This window comes from Oncorhynchus mykiss, chromosome 11 (genome assembly GCF_013265735.2).
Source record: "Oncorhynchus mykiss isolate Arlee chromosome 11, USDA_OmykA_1.1, whole genome shotgun sequence".
Classification (NCBI taxonomy): Eukaryota; Metazoa; Chordata; class Actinopteri; order Salmoniformes; family Salmonidae; genus Oncorhynchus; species Oncorhynchus mykiss.
This window is the reverse complement of record NC_048575.1, coordinates 54,772,392-54,789,804: the sequence shown is the minus strand read 5'-3', so window position 1 is coordinate 54,789,804 and position 17,413 is coordinate 54,772,392. Positions and strand designations below refer to the sequence as shown.

General features: G+C 40.4%; 1 protein-coding gene across 8 annotated transcripts in view; it reads left to right on the top strand.

The window, feature by feature from the left end:
* The first annotated feature begins 1,049 nt into the window (after positions 1 to 1,049).
* The window catches only part of LOC110535969 (pre-B-cell leukemia transcription factor 3), a 75,008-nt gene continuing 58,644 nt past the window's right edge, over positions 1,050 to 17,413 (top strand). For 3 of the 8 annotated variants that reach the window (XM_021621399.2, XM_021621392.2, XM_021621390.2), the window contains exons 1-2: positions 1,052 to 2,473; positions 3,225 to 3,298. In XM_021621399.2, coding sequence (XP_021477074.1) covers positions 2,280 to 2,473; positions 3,225 to 3,298 — 268 coding nt within the window. In that variant the 5' untranslated portion in view covers positions 1,052 to 2,279. Of the gene's footprint in view, positions 2,474 to 3,218; positions 3,299 to 17,413 lie in introns of all 8 variants that reach the window. The other 5 variants (XM_021621398.2, XM_021621397.2, XM_021621389.2 and 2 more) reach the window with 4 other exon arrangements.

Here is a 17,413-nt window from a genome sequence, read left to right as displayed (position 1 = left end):
TTGACAGAATTAGAGAGGCTATATGGAACTTCATGCTCTGGGAATGCTGTTGAGCCAAAAGGGGTTCCCTTCAGTTTTCATTAGAGGCTGTACAGTACCTAGGTTTATTTTGTAACTAATGAAAGCACATCATCTTTTCTTTTAGGCTAACAGGGCTTTTGCTCATGGGCATGGATGAGCCCCTTTTTGTCTATTGAGTTCATTTCTGGAGAATATCTGTCCATTTAGGGGACCCCCTTTGGCTCAAAAGCACCCCTAGAGGCAAAGATTATGTATAGCCTTTTTAATTTTGTCAATGTTATACTTACAATGAATTAAGATAACATTTAGTTATTATGTCTTGGTTCATATTGCACCACCACAGTTTGTGTGACCTACACCCTCACCAACATGGGGAGCTCTCCGACAAGTTTGCACAGAGATACTCTTCCCACACTTGCTATTCTAGAGTGCTTGCATGATGGTGACATTTCATTAAAACCTGTCTTATATGAATGGTGGGTATATAGATGATGATTAAATGTTGTTGCCCAAGAATTAGGAATTCGACTACTAGAATACTATTTAATAGGATCTCTATGGTTGCAGCCTTGCATCCAGCTCAACAACGTGTCTGCTGCCATAGCAACTGCAGGGGAGCGCTGAGCGGTGCTGCCTGCTTGTGCTATGGATGTCACCCGTAGCAACGACCAATCAGAAGTTTATATACTTTCAGAGATCTGTATATAATGAAGAGATGCTCATGTCTCTGCCCTAACAATTGGAGTAATTGTCCCGAATGCGACAAGCTTAGGTCCAAAATAAACCCATAGAAACGCATAAGGATTATTTCGGACAGATTTTAGGGAGAGTGAAACCTCTCGCTTCGCCTCTTCCTCTATGTCCTTTGTAGAAGTACATGAAGGGATGTGGTGGGTGGGCTTTCAGGACCATGCATCGGCCAGCAATAGGTCAGCCTGGTCGTCAGTCGCATTCAAACACAGCGTTGATTGGTCGATGAGGTTTACTTCCAATATTATAAACATGTCTACTGCTTGCCTACCCTATGAGGCAAGGCTTGGTAGGGACGACCATACATAGCATAGCCCTGAGAAGCGAAGAGTCAGTGCAATTCATTATCAGTTCTGTATCAAACTATATAAAACTCTGCTAAGCCTTTTATTTTGTGTGTTACACTCCAATTTTTTATTATGTGTGGAGAATGACGACATTTTGGTGCACGTGCACGGGTAAGGCATACGACAAGTGGGACTCCACCGTTATTTCATCATTATAATAACAATCTCAAGCACTGCTCTAGCATTTTATTTTCGGGGTTCCAGAGAGAAGTGACAAGAATATAGACCCCTCCTCTGAAGGGCGGAGCGTGCATTTTTATTCCGATTTAGTATTTTTTTGCTCTGACACGTCTGCACTGAGTGAGTGGCATTGGCACACTGTCAATCGCTCACTACCGCTGCCATCAAACAACATAAAGCACACAGGCAGAGGCTCGGGCTCATAAATTTCAGCAGGCAGATATTTTTGCGCATCGCTTTAAAGCGTGTAGCCTAATTAATTTCTCGCTGTTATTTTTTCTATAATTTTTCCACTAACGCTATTAACTTTTTCTACATTTCATATTTTTATTTTTGCATTTGGCTACCAATGCCGCTAATGATTTATTTAATTTGCAGTTATCTTGGAAATAATTGCTATACATTTACAGGTAGAAGGTACTCATTTACTACCTAAGTGTTGTATTTTGTTTTTAATTGTTGTTGTTTTTTCATTCACTTGCTCATTGCTTTATTTCACTTTGGATATTTTTCGCGCTCACAATAATGTGGATTTGAACATTTACAAGAGGAATTGCAAGAGGAAACATAATCAAAAGAAGACCGCTAATAAATGAGAGATCAGCAAGGATCAGCAATACCCAACACGTCAAATCTAAAGAGAAAGACGAATTGACAAGAGGATACGAGGGACAGCGGCTGTCATTTTGACAAAGAAGTTTTGAAGAATTATAGCTTATGCATTTTCGGACACAAACATTCATAACTACACACACTTCGGACCGTAAATAAACAAGATAATAAGAAAGTGATTACATGGACACGCGATATTGATACCATCACTGGTACTCACCTATTTATTTTTTCTTATCCGCGTAAGCGCAATATCACCAATATTCAGCTCCTTAACGCAACACATGTACTAGTAGTTTTTGTATGTGAGTTTTTCAAGCTAAATTTCCGTTTGTGTGGCTTAGTGCATTGATTCTGTTGCGGCTGACTATGGACGAACAAGCCCGGATCATGCAGGCTCTCGGCGGTGTCAGCTTGGCTGGCCACTCCGTACAAGGAGGCATGGGACTGCAGCCTCCACATGGACACGATGGGACAGATGATGGGCGAAAACAAGATATCGGTGACATTCTGCATCAAATAATGACCATTACTGACCAAAGTCTGGACGAGGCGCAAGCAAAGTTGGTTCATTTATATGTTTTCACTACAAAACACTTTACGCACCATTACGCACTATAGCTAATTAATGCCCATGTAATAACAGGTAGCTAGGCTATAAAATGCTGCTCCATACCTGAAACTCACGGACAATTAGTTGCAGGGACCAATGTATATTAAAAAGTGAACACCTGTCATCCAGTAATTCTAACAGTTTTGACACTTGCATCTTTGCCTAGTGTGGAGTCTACATAAACTTTTAGGGGAAAGTGCAGGCTATATATTTCATTTACATATAATGTTGCGTATTGGTAGGCTGGGCTACTGTAAACATTGACTGATGCGTATTTGTAAAATAATGTGTTTCACAGGAACTCATGATATTTTAAAATAACGTTGGGTAATGTCCTAATTTAATTCCATAGCAAGTTATTTTCCATTAGTAACAATTTTGAATGTACACTCTTGAGTAGTTTCAATTGTGAATTTTCAACAAATAAACTTTTTTTAAACTAACTTTGAAGTCATACAGAATAGTTAGTATTTCAACAAACAATGCATCCATTGTCATTCGAGTTGACAAATAACTCTTTATGTTACAACTTTGAGATGCATGTCAACATTACCTACAGATCCTCCATGTGCAAAGTGAGCAAGACCTCGAAGTTATTGTAAAGAGCAAGGACATTATTCAGTAATTTCTTAAAAGTTTTAACAACTGTGGTGTTATAGTGACTATATTTCAATGTTGGTTCTTGTCTCAAACTGAAACAGGAAACATGGACTGAACTGCCACAGAATGAAACCTGCACTCTTCAGCGTCCTCTGCGAGATCAAAGAGAAAACTGGTAAGATTTCACATGCATTAAAGTGTAGGATTAAACAACACGAGGACTGTAATAATAGGAAACATTGCGGAACCTCAACGCATTTGCACACCGCCATCTTTATTTTCCTCTAGGCAGCCTTATCCGATGTTATCAAGCGGGAGACAGAATCAGCTCCGCAACGGAGCAAATTTGTAACGGGAAAATGTAGGCTATGGTTTCACCCGTTGAGAAGCATCCATACCCCACAAAAAAATGTATTATGTGCTCTCACGTACAAATTGATAGTGGGTTGTTATTCGGTGGTTCCATTGCCGTGGCATGGACGAGCTGGCATCCTGCACATGTTTACGCTGTGCGTCACATTCTCCCGTTTCGCACAAATAAAGGACATTCACCGGCTTTGGTGTTTTTAGGCTACACCACACAGCGCCCATTATGTGAGCTGCATCTCAACTATGCGTCGTTGTGTTTTATTAACATTGAAAGTATAGCCTACAGTGATTAACCCTGTTTTCACTATTTAAATTAATCCGAAAATGTGTCAGTTACAATGTAATCTCCTGCATAATGAGGTTTTCTGACCACAGGATCACTATAGGACATTATTAGCGCCAGTCTATCTAACCGTTGTTGCCATCTGTAACGCACATACAGCATTCATTGGATCAATAAAGTCAGACGTTTCTAACGTGACAAGTTAAGTACAATGAAACGGTGTAAAGTATATATATAACAGCATTGTGTAGCCTAATAGAAAACAACACATACAAATATTTGCCAGGCATTCGTGGACAGTCTTCAGAACCCGTCTCTGCACATCATTTGACTTTCCTAATACAAATGGGTAGCATTCAAATGAGTAATTGTATTAGGGTTAACACATTGTTAGAAAGTAGGACATGATTTAACATTTTAATTATTATGTTTAATTCATTTTAAGTATATATTTTTTTATATTACATTTGTTTGGTCATCTTAGTAGCCTTCTGTAAGATGATGTGTAAAACACGAAAGGGGAAACAAGCGCCCCCCAAACAACAACATTGTGTGTGTGTCCACTGTGTGAGTGAGTTTGTGCATGTGCAAGCGAGTGAGTGACAATTGTGGCACCATGCGACTTTAGGATCACCTTTTTCAAACTCTAACCATAATAAATCCCCAAACGAATAGGTTGCTAATAGTGGGTTAACCTGTCTTGTGCACCTTTCTTGTGCGTTGCGATGCCATGCAATCCTGACGTCACAGCAAATGCAGCAAATCAAATATGATACACTGATAGCACAGTATTTTATCATAATGCGCCTTTTAATTTCTGTTGTTTACCCAAGGTCGAGTGGGCCTGTAGGTTTTGGTGAAAGGAGAATGCTCATAAGAAGCCACAAACACCACAGCCAATGATGTGATGCTTTTTTTTAGGACAGGTTGCCAGTCATTCCAAGTCCAGATGGATATCGTATGGACCTAATACAAATAATATAACATTTGGATATGACAAAAAAATACTTAAGGATTTTATGCCCACATTATTGGAGAAGGTCTTTTTCATGGATAGGATTCCTCTCCCAATTTTTATGAGCCAAAAGAAGGTTACTGCTAGTCAACTTCTCACATATAAACCTATTACAAAAATGTGTTTGCACTGCAATGTAAAACACAAATACAAGTTTTCAGTATTGTAGGTGTATATGAAACATACACAAAATATTGCAATTCATTATTATTGTGAAAGTGTGTGTGGCTTGTTTTTTTTGGGCCAATACCCTATACAGTCTAATAGGCAGAGGTTCTTATTATCGCCCAAAATATTGAACTTTATTAAATACATTTAATATAAAATGTCCTTTTCATTTTAAAGATTTCAAGTTGTGGAACGTTTTTTTTCAATCTGTTGCCAGGAGCATTATACTTACTCTTGCTAGTGAATATTTGCTATATTTGGTATATTTGATACCAATGGCAAAGTTAATGACTACAAGAGAAAATACAGATAATCAGATTACAAGAGTGATGTAAGCATTTGGCATTTTCCCCTACATGCCGGTCAGGTCTAAGTTTTGTATATTGGTGTCTGTAGAGAGAGAGAGAGAGTGATGACAGCTGTCAAATACACTCTTAAACCCATTTTAAAACATAGGAAAGTGGCCTATCATACAAAAAAACTTAAATGACATTCACTTGCTACTGCTTCAAAATAGTGATGGCTTGCCAGATTTGTGGCCTTTGTGGGGCTAATAATAAGCAGAAGTGACTTGGGGAAGACCATAAAACTTAATGAACTTCTTGGCCACGGGAGGTGTCCACAGGGGCAAGAGAAGGGCCCGCTTGGCTGCCTTGCCTACTTGAGGCATTCTTTATGCCTGTCGAAAAGGAAGAGGGAAAGCGAGCGAGCGATCGTGTAAGAAAGAGGGACAAAGTGATCACTGGATGGTTTAGCTCGATGTAATAGTGTGTGAGCGACTGTGCATACAGTATTGTGTATGCTTCTGTGTGTGCATTATAGATTAATCCATGCATCAATATAAACACACACACGATATGTATGTTTCCCTATACGCTTTCAGATCTAAACCCCACCTGTAGAACTCAAATCTCCATGGGCACATATTGGATTACTTTTTACATATTTATATTTCATATTACATTAAAGATCTAATTAAATATGCATGAGGAATAGGGTCTCCAAGTATGCAAATTATTTAAATGAGCTTGTTTACCAGCTCAGTTGTTGTAATCTTCTTTAATCCCTTTGATGGCCTTTGTTTCAATGTATTTTTCCACTAAACAATATTCTTCTGTACTACATTTTTTGAGCACTCAATTTAGAAATGGCTGTGTAATAATGCTTCTTCTGGTTGTACATTTTCTCTATCCCAGTCCCTCTGATCAGTGTGTGTTTTGTGTGCCGTTTGGCATTTGGAAGTAGCTGTTAAGTTATTGTTTTTACTTTTATGAATTTAAATCCACTTTCTGTTTTGAATTGAGACGTGCCTCAAAATGCAGAAGTGTGTGTGTGTGTTTAGCTTCTTTGCAGTTTTGTCTACATCTTATATGTATGAAAACATTTGACAGGTGGACATTATTGATCTCATTGTAACCAGATACTCCAGTGCCTTCATTTGATTATACTTTATCAATAGATACATAATGCAATTCAATGCAATTAGTTTGCTAAGATATTTTGTCGTAAATCAAAGGAAGAGAGCAATGTTCGGAAATATAAAATGCTCATTATTATTCTTGGATCACACTGTATCAAGCATAAATAAAAACAGGCTAAATCAAACCAGAAGTGTTTGTATTGTAGCCATGTAAACAATGACAGCAAACAAACGTATTTACATCTGTTTAAAGAGTGAATGAATGATGTGTGTATCTGTCTTGAGTGTGTGTGTGTGTATCTGTGTGTGTGTGTGTGTCTGTGTGAGTGTGTATCTGTGTGAGTGTGCGTGTGGTTAACATGTGGTTTGGAGTCACAGCCTCCCCCCTCTTAGCCATTGACAGAGCTCAGCTGGTCTGGTGGCCTTCTTGACCGGGTTGTTTTCCTTTCCCACTGTGGGCCATTCACATGCCCCTGTGAATCTTTGCCCCTTTCATGTCTGTTCAAGTGGCACACAATCCCAATGTCATTTAACCATGCAATGATCCCATCCGGTGAAAATCATTTCCAACCATGAATTTGACAGCAGTGCAACAAACAAACACGGCTTTAATTCTTTTATGTTTAAAGTATGTGCTTCAAAACTGAGCAGAAAATGTATTTTTGGGAGAAGAGTAGAGTAGTTGTATCAAGGCTCTCTTAAACAGCTCCAGTGGAAAAATGTGAAACGGTACCTGATATATATCTAGAATCTTTACATTAATATCCATGTTAGAAATACGACGGCCATTTCAACCTGTGTGGAGAATTAATGTATGTATGCCTCCCACTTAGAATCTCAGAAACTCACCAGGGACCTCGGTGCATGGCGTCAAGGGCGGGGGGTTAAGTTAAATCTATTTTTCCGCTTGGGTCAGTAGCCCGTGTTGTGTGGTTGGGAAAGAGAGAGGGATGCACTTGACTGGTAAACAGACAGATGGGTTTTGCAATGCAAGGCTGTTTGTAGTGTTCGGAGGATTTTTGGCACTCTTCTTGTAGACCTAGAGCAGATTTCCTCATTGCTAAGACCCAAGAAGTATTAATTCACTTTGATATGCTAATTAGAGGGCATTATGGAAGAAATGAGATTAAGTGGCAGCATGAAGTCATTTACTTGTCAGTAAATTGAGTGTTTTTAGCAGGAGGGGTTTGTTTTTTCACTTTCTCTTGGTTTTGCATTTCAATGAGCTGAATGTGAGATATTGCTAAAACTGCTAGAATTCTGTGCCCTTTTGCCCGTTTAGTTTTTCCTCTCTCGTCATGTTTGACACTAGCAATCTGCAAAAGATCACACAGGTTTGTTCTTCGACATTACTTTTTTCTACACCTCTTCTGAATTGTGCCCAGCATGTCCGGGGCAGAAAAAGAAAAGTAAACTCTAAAAAGATAAGTATGCTGTCATTTCTTTCTGCCATAGCTTGAGGAAGAACTACGGTGCATTGTGGAGGGAGATCTCAGTGCTAATCAGATGTGCTGGGTTTGTTTTCTCTTGCTCTCCTTTCCCCTCTCTCTCGCCCTGGAAGAGAGGCTTTCAGCAGCAGCGGGAGCAGCAAGAATAACAACGGTGAAAGATTACCTCCATATGGTATTTCTGACCAGGAAAGGAGAGGTTCTGCAGCAGGACTCCTCTTTGATGTGAGGTTTAATCAATAGAAAGAGATTACAGAAAACTATTACAATCTAAACCACAGCGCGCCACTGAGAGGCTTAGTCCTCTTCACAGCTCTCTCAGCTGCACTGCACTCCTCCTGGCTGCTTATTGACCTGTTGTTTTCTTGACCTTTGACTCATCAAGTTCAGAAACGGGAGGTCTGGAGAGGTAAGAGAGTGCAGGAGGCTCAGGCTGATAGATACCCAGATCCAGTGTGTAGAGCAGAGGATTAGAGAGACTAGCTACAGACTAGGGGAATGTCAGCATTGTGTTGGACAGCATTATGTTAGCCTCCTCACATTACTGAACACACTGCTGAACATGCTACAAAATGTGTCTGTTCATCTATGTGCACGCTGTGGTTATGAACACTGGACTGGCTGAATTAATTTCAGAGTGAGGTTGTAATTAACCACATGCAAGGCTGAGTAAAAGCATTACCTTGCGTAAATATTGTTAGGTTTTAGGGGTAAGCATTTCTCAAACCTTTAGGGAACATTAATTTCAAGGCTCTCTGACAGAGTTAATGAGCCACCTTAATCTAGTTTGGTGTTAATTTTACATCCCATTATTATTATTATTATTAGTATTAGTAGTAGTAGTATTTTTATTAGTATTATTAGTATTTGTGTTAGTATTATTATTACATTGAGAAAACAATCTAAGTTAATGATATCAGTATCCTTACCGTGGCCCAAGATCAAAAGTCAATATTTGTCAAGACTGCCTTGTTCTTTACCATTTGTTTTTTTTATAGTGTTGATTTGCGCACAATACCAGAGTCAATGTATGCCGGGGAACAGAAAGCTATTCAGTAGACAGACAATTGACTTTGGCTGCTTTTTGTTTGAGAGTGCCTCAGTGATGTGGCTGCAGTGACTAGATAGCGCCCGGCAGAATGGTTCTCTCACAGCTGGGTTCCTGGCCGTCTCAATGGCAGGGCCACTTGTGCTTCCTCTGCATCGGGCAGCGGGCAGGGGATTGGGAAGATGGGGCTGTTATCTAAGCAGCTCCCAAATTCCCTCCTTTCTCCTAACAACAGAGAAAAAAGAGCAAGCATATGACAAAGAGAGAATGGAGAGAAAGTAGGGTGCTAATCAGTATCTATAGGGAGGGAAAATCTGTAATCTCATGCTTTCACATGCTCTGAGTATTTGTTGTATTTTGTTATCCTGACTCCTACAGTATATAGCAGCACCGGAATCTGATTCTGATCTGAACGAGGCGCTTTTGAACGATAATCCGCTGGTGCTGATGTCCTTCCATCTGTACAAACGCAGAACCTTGCACTTGCCTCTCTCGCTCCCATTTCTATAGCTGGAAGCGTTTTCTGTGGGCTCCTATGTGAACAACAGCCGATAATTGTTTTTCCACATACGTTATGCAAATGAGTCTTTATGGCAACTGGCATAAGAATTAGCATCCTCCAACAATATTTTAGTAGGTTAATTGCGAAATTTCGAAATTGTACATCTGCGTTGTTAATTAGGCATGACAGAGGTGGTGAAATAGCTATCTTCAGGCGGTGGCAGCCAGGAAAGGCTGCTTGGGATGCAAAAGGGAAGGATTGATTGAAATTGAGGGGTTACAGCTGTAGGAGTATGGCTGTCAAGGAATACTTCTTTGTGTCTGCCACACGTTTATTTCACACGGTTGACATCGGTAAAGCTTGGAGCATCATGGCCCTTGCTTGCTTTCTGTGCACTCGCCATTATCCTCAATGTTCTGGTGCCTCTCTCTGCTAACCAAACAGAGTATCCCACCTGAACCAACATGCTGCTGAAGCGTGATGAATAATAGAAAAGAAAATTAGAATAAATCTCTCAGATCCTCCTCAGCATTGTTCGTCCTCCATCAGGCAGAAAGGCTCCTCCCACATTGACCCAGTCTGGGTATCAATGACATTGTCTTATATTTGCTAATCTCATTTAATAAATGTGGTCCCTGCACCCCCACCCCCAACTCTTTAGATGAGCTCATGTTTCATTTAAGTACCTTCTATCTCAGATCCCTCGGTTTGCTCCATTCTTTGTTATTCAAGAAAACACAGTGAATATGAACATATAGAATATGAACTCATAGCCAGAATTCTGGTATTGTAATTTCATTGGAGTTGATCAATTCAGTTGGCTTAAAAAAATATATATAAAAAATAAATGGGAATATGTTTGTTTTACGTGTGAGTTACTCGAGATGTTCAATCCCTTGTGATCGTTGCGTAGCTAAGCCTTCCTCTCCAGGGGCCAGAGGTCATAATGTTTCCCCCTGTGGGCTACATGGTGCCCTTATGTTGATGGAGGAACTGAAATGTTGTAGATGTTTTAGGGGCACAGCAACATGGAGGAGGTAGCTTGTTCTCTATCGGGGCCCCGGCATCTGTTAGCATGGCATCTCCTCTAATATATTGCCGTGGCTGCGCGCTCTACAGACCAGAAAGAGGCCGTCTGATGAATTCGATATCACCTTTGACTCGGCAGCTATTCTTTGCAGGTTAACCAAATTGTGCTCAGTATTGAAACATTACATTTTCATTTAAAGTGAATGTTCCACCAGCCACGCTGTTTTCAATATTTTATACTTTTCCCCTGACATGTGTATATGAAATAAGTACAATTTGTGATGTGTTATCATCAATAATTTTGTCAGCAGGCGTAAAAGCTTAAAAAGCCATCTACCCACCACAGTGTTTATGTCTACAGCAAAATGTAAAATGACCATTTACCCATGCAGACCTCGCTTGATGGTTCCTTTCAGATATAGATTTGACAGCGAGTATGTCTGTTAAATCAATTCGTTTCATGTTTACTTAATGACATTTTCTCAATTATACATTGCTAGATTTGTGTCGGTAATATTCAGTGCAAGCTTAAAAGGGACTAGTCTGAAAGTGTCTTATGGTGCGATAAGTGATATTGATTCAGTAAGAGCTGATCACAGATCAGGTCAGGTAACAGAGACACTGGACCATGGGGAAGACTGTTACACAGTTATAACAATGATACAACTAAAGGTTTGGTTACCGGATGTTTCCTATAGAGTTTCTTTATCTGAGCCCAATCTTGGTCTTAATGTTTTAACGCAGCATCGTTAGATGGTGGAGCTATATTGCCATATAGCAGTTATTAGTGTAAAGAGGGTCAGATGGAGAGACTGGTCTGCTGTCAGTAATGATACTGCTATTTATAGGTCCCCATTTCATTAGCTCCAGTGTTTCAGGGAAGAGATTTTCTCATGGGGCAATAGATGCCTGATGTTAATTTACTCTCCATACACATTACATGTGGACAACCAACATGCTACAATGGTTTTTAGTACAGAGGTGCACCGCTGCTGTTCACAGGAAATATATTTTGATGATGCTATTTGTTTTGGGGTTTATCTATTTTATGATTGGCCGTTTGTTTTCTTCGTTATACGATGAATATAATATTATCCATGTAATACAGTAACATGTATAGGGAATGGAACTCTTACAGGTGATCAGTTTCTCTCTCAGAGAAGTGTTGGCATTTTCAGATGTAGGCTATTAGATTTTCAGATTTTATTTGAGCATTTAGAACAGTACAACATTGCAAGGCTGCTACCGTGTTCAAATCGTTATCAGTGTTATCACACACATGCTCTACTATGTCGAATAACAACGCGTGACTGTAGTCCGTTTTCTCCCTTGCTGTACCATATGTATCTTCCCAAAAGGTGTTTTCTAAAGTTCTATCCTTATTTGTTCAGCTGAAATGAAGACTCTTTTCCATTGTTCCACAAGCCATTGTTCCACATGTTTCACACATTAGAATGATATATTGAAGGCCGAAATGGGAAAAAGACTGCAATGCAATGAAAATTTAATCAGCGTCTTCTGCTGCTGCTTTAATAAGGCAAATAATTCTTATGGCTGCTGTGTTAAGATTTCTAATATTTAATTCATAACAAACCTTGCATTATTCTGCTGCTGCCCTAACAAGCCCCACTCTGCTGCCTGCCAAAAGGCAGCCATAAAAATGTAAAAGCAGATGTAAATGTCTAACGACAACTGGATGAGCAGCTTTGAAGTCATCAATAAATACTATACTGCCTTAACGTTATACTATTCAAATGGGGCAGAGAGTGTCTATTTTTACTCAACATTAAGATAGTGATAGAAAAAGTGAAAATAATAATTGAAGGTCAGATGAAAACAATGGAACCATGATAGGGCTGTATTTGTTTTAAAGGCAAATTATTGGTTCCTGGTGTTGAACACACAGAGAAACCTTCTATTATTGAGTGATCCAGATTTACTATCTCTACTCCTAGAACAATACACAAGGGACTGAAATCCCCTTCCTCTTCTCGCGTCATATTAACTCAAGCAAGGGTTGGTGAATGTATAAGCCTACTCTAAATGTATCTTTCTTTTTCTTCACCTAAGCCCTTGAAGTTCATTTTTGTGGGCTGAAGCAATGGAAAGATGGCAAGTGGCCAACGACTAGGTTCTGGCTCATGTTACAGTGAAACGGCGGGTCCTGTTTTCGTCTCTTGGTGAAATGGCTTAATTGGTGTCAGAGCCCCAGGGATAAAGGCCTCTTGCTCTGAAACATAGCCACACCGGGCCTGTATTCCCTCAGCCAGGACGAGCGGGTAACGCCTGGTGGTGAATGAGGACTGAGCCGTGCCATAACAATACGCAATGATGTTTGGGATGACAGAAATTAATACGCTCTTGCTCCCAGAAAGCCATGATTAATGACGGCGAGCAGGGGAACGCTGTCCCTCCTTTTACTCCACATTGACGGGCATTGAAAAGCGAAAAAGGCTGGCTTCTCTTCCCTTTAGAAAGTGGAGGTCACCCAGAGTACATTACTGCTATTTTTCTCTCCCTTTTTTTCCGGTGGGAGATTGGATGGTTCCTCCTAATGAATTTAGGATGGGTCCGCTCCCCAGATTTGTGAGCTGGTATCCTGTCCACTAGCATGCTGTTGGGAGTACTCAGTCTTTCCTGGAGTTATGGCTGTTAGGAAGTACATGGGAAAGGAAAAGCACCTACTGATATATGGAATTACTTATATTACAACATAACAGGTATTGACTGATGTTTGCTTGATTTGTTTAACAGCCGTCCCTAATATCTTCACTACATGTCTATAGATATTACAACACAGTTAATGGCATGTTGGCAACCTAGATCCATGTATCAATATGATCGATCATGTCTGCACACTTGGAAAAGGACAGCAAACAAAAATAAGGTATATTCGATGTTGTAAAGAAAGGATGATGACAATGTGCTTTTTCATAGTAAGTGTGTTTTGGGATATTAACAACAGTCGTTTAATTGAACATCTTAAACATTGAGGATTTTCTGAAAGTGAAAGATTCGGGAGCCCATGTGTGAACACACTGAGCTGATGTGCAGTAGCCATGATATGAGTGTCTGTTGTGTCCTAGCAGCAGACACATTAATATTTAATCCTGTGTGCCACAGACATCCCCAGAGCATTCTGTTCAGGCCTTACTTTCACTAATGTCTTTTCCACCTTCCCAGGTATTTCATTTCTACGTAATGGAGAATTAAAGCATGCATTAGGATGATACCAGGCACCTTGTAAGGGATTTCTAAGGGCATTTCTCTCTGCACATTGCAGTGAAAATTCTAAAAGCAAGTTTTGCCAATGGACATTCTGCTGACACGGTGTATTTCCCTCACTCCTGCTTCTCAAATAAGCACTAGCTCTGTCAGAATGATTGATACATATTTAGGTAGCACTTTCTTTCTCGTAGCACTGTGGAAGGTAGGAGTGTATGCGAGCAGCAGAGAAGTCAAAGTTTTAAACAGTGAATCAGTAAGCCTCATAAGGGTCTCTCTCTGCTCTCAGACGGGTGCGTAGGAAGACAATGTCAGCTTTGATTTGGCTTGTCAGTGATTTGAATAGTTACTATCTCACCATTCGTCATTTCAATTGTTTCCTGTGTATGAAGGCTCAAAGCTCCCATCAACAAAATCTCACAAAGTCACTGAATCAGCATAGTTACAAGGGTTTGTTTACTATTTAAACCTCTACAGTTTTACTACGTATAGTAAGTTGTGTCAGTCTGTACTGTATATGTAATGCCCTCAATTTGCTTTCGGTCTTTTAATACAATTATGCAAAGTGATAGGCTTCCCATGCAAATGTGCACATAGCTGGGTTAGAACAGAAGGCGTGGTTACCCACATTCTCTAAATAATGAAAAATATCCCCTAACGTAGTGTGTGTATGTGTGTTTTTGTGTGGGTCGGCCGACCCGTCAGGTCCTGGAGTGAAGGCTGGGTGCGAGGGCGCCTGGTACCTCCGTCTGTAAGTATGCCGAGCACGGTCTGGCCTCTCCCGGGTGCTGATGGAGAGCATGGAGTGGAAGAGTTAATTTATTTAATGACTGAGTGTCTTTTATCTCCCGAGCCCTGATTAGAATCCATGCTTGATGAGGGAAGGGATAGAGTGGTGTGCACCAGCCTCACGCACTTAGACCCACGGACTCCGATTCCTCCATCCTTTCTCCTCCCCACCTCCACTCTATCCGTCTCCTCCGCTTCCTCCAGTAAAGATCAGAAACTAGGGTTAAGGAAAAATCATGCTATAGAGTCAGATATTTTACAATTATTATCTGAATACCTTTGATAATTGTGTAGCCTACCTTGTATATGATTTAGCATGGTGAGCTAAAGGGAGCGATCCTGGGAAATCTGAGTGAGGAGTAACGTTACATTGTAATTGTGATTAGTTGTGTGTGGCATGGCGCGTGATACAGATGAAGGGCTGTGGAGCTAGCTGTATGAACGTGGGAAAGCCAAACAGTGTGTGTCACTTTGGCAGCAGTGGCTGTCAGCAGTGGGGAGCTGCTGTTGTAAAAACCATGACCTCGCTCTCTGCCAGCATGCCTCTTGTGGAGCCAACTGCCCTGCAGATCTGGGCCAGTTGTGGGACGGAATGCAAAAAACACAGAGGACAGTGGAAATAAGTTCTAAAAACCTAATTGTGAACGGGTGGAAGTAATGACATACTTCTCTGAGCTATCATGACCAGAGAGGTGAGAGAGAGTGGGAGAGAGGTGAGAGAGAGGGGGAGAGAGGTGAGAGAGAGGGGGAGAGAAGTGGCGCAGAGGGAGAAAATACTCCCTGCTTCTAACATTTCCATAAGCCATCATCAGTAATGCAACAGCAACCTCACAAACCAGAAATGATTTCTTCAGGCATTTCTGTCAAGTCTTATTCAAATAACACCAGCCTCACATTTGAATAACAGGCGACATTTTGAATTAATTAATCAGACAAGATAGTCTAGGCCTCTTCTCATTAGTCTACGGGTCAGGCTGGGGAAGATATATGCGCTGGAGATGATATACTTCTCTTTAATAGTGATTTATGGAGATTTTGGATTGCGCTCGATTTGTCAAAGGGCCTGGTAGCAGAAGAAAATAGGACAGTACATATTTCATTACCTAATCCTTGATTGATTCCATGATGCTAAAAGATATAATGCTTTTGTTTAGATGCATGGAAATCTCTTGTTGAGGCTGCAACCCAACATCGAGAGCAGAAACACAAACACACGCACACACGCACACACACACACACACACACACACACACACACACACACACACACACACACACACACACACACACACACACACACACACACACACACACACACACACACACACACACACACACACTCTCTCATTTTAATCTCCTCATAGACCTTTCCCATTTTACTTTTCCTATGCAATTAAGCGAGGGCTGTAAATTATAACTGTGCAGTACTTTAATTATCACAGTGTAAAAATAGAGTTCCTATCTTTGAGAGGATTTCATTAACTTACTGATTATCCTGTGTGTGCTAAATTTGTTCTTCCAGAATAATACGAGGAATTGTATTTACATTATGTAGTCGGTATGTAGTAGGTATGTACTGACACAGCCAGCCTTGGGCTATTCTGGCTAGTGAAATATAAGCACCTATTCTAAAATAGAGACAACATATTCATGTCAGTTCCCAAGTCAATAAGATTCTTGACATTTGCTGACAGCTTGGTGTTAAACTATTTTGGCTTTGAAGTTGTTTCCGTACTGTACTGTAATGTAATGTAAGTTTAATATTTAGTATAGGTGTGAATCCAATACATAACAGTTTTATGACATGCTCTCTTTCTTGTTATTTCCTGGCCACAACAACTTGATGTATTTCTTTCATTCATGAATATGTTTGTTATCCACCATGCAGCCAATTATGGTCAACCCACTCTTGTTTATTGCTCTTAGAAATGAGTGTTTGTGGTTGCAGATTGAAGTACAGCAATGCTTTAGCTGTCTGTATATGTCTGTGAGTGTGCGTGTGTGTTCCTGTTAGCTTGCTTTGGGCCGGTGGTATTAACACTGTGTGAGAGGATGAGGCTGCGGATGAGGCTGCGGTAGGATCTGTTCATAATTCTCTACTTGGGCATGACTTTGCAAGCGTGTAATTGGGCATAGGCCTAAACTTATCAGGGTAAAGGCTGTTTGTACAACCCGGAGGTGCAGAGAGACTGCTGATCTCCACCTGCTAGAACTCCTTAATAATACTGACTATTCAACAGCGACTGAGGTTATAACACACAAGCATTGTTATTGATTATTGTCTGATTGCCTTACATTGGTGGAATGTGTCAGTGTGTCTTTGACTCAGTTCATTTTGCACAAATCAGTCATTTTGGTGGTTTCGATGGTTGAATATAAGACATATCCATGAATAAGGAATTAAAAATGTGTCACCCCCTCACTGGCCATTTGGCTAATATGGCAGGACTTGTGACAGCACTATGTGTGTGTCAGAATGGTATGAGCTGTTGCCATTCTGGTGTGCGGGCAGCGAACACAATATGCACCACCGTTGTGACGAAACATTCAAATAAATTGCTGTCACCCTGCTGAAACACCAAGTGCAGAGATTTCCATCTGACGTGTGGAAGACCCAGACATGCAGTCGTGACAAGTAACGCTGGAGCACCTGTGAGAGACTGACGATAAAAATCAGGATATGCCTGATCCTCGGCATAACAATACCTACCATTACTTGATATTATTACTCTTCCTTAAGAGAGAGCTCAAGATGGAGAGATATTTGAAACGTGGCGGCGTTTTTAAAGCCTGGGTAATGAATACACGCCTGCTTTTTTATTTTTTATTTTACTGCACAATTCATTATACAGTAAAATGCAGGACTGCTGATATTGAACTGTCAATTATTTTTGCATTATAAATACATTTAAACTCCCCTTTCTGAAAGAAGAGTATGTTCTTTGAATAGCAAAATTGGGAACGATAGGTTTACTTTTTGCACAATTCTGATTGT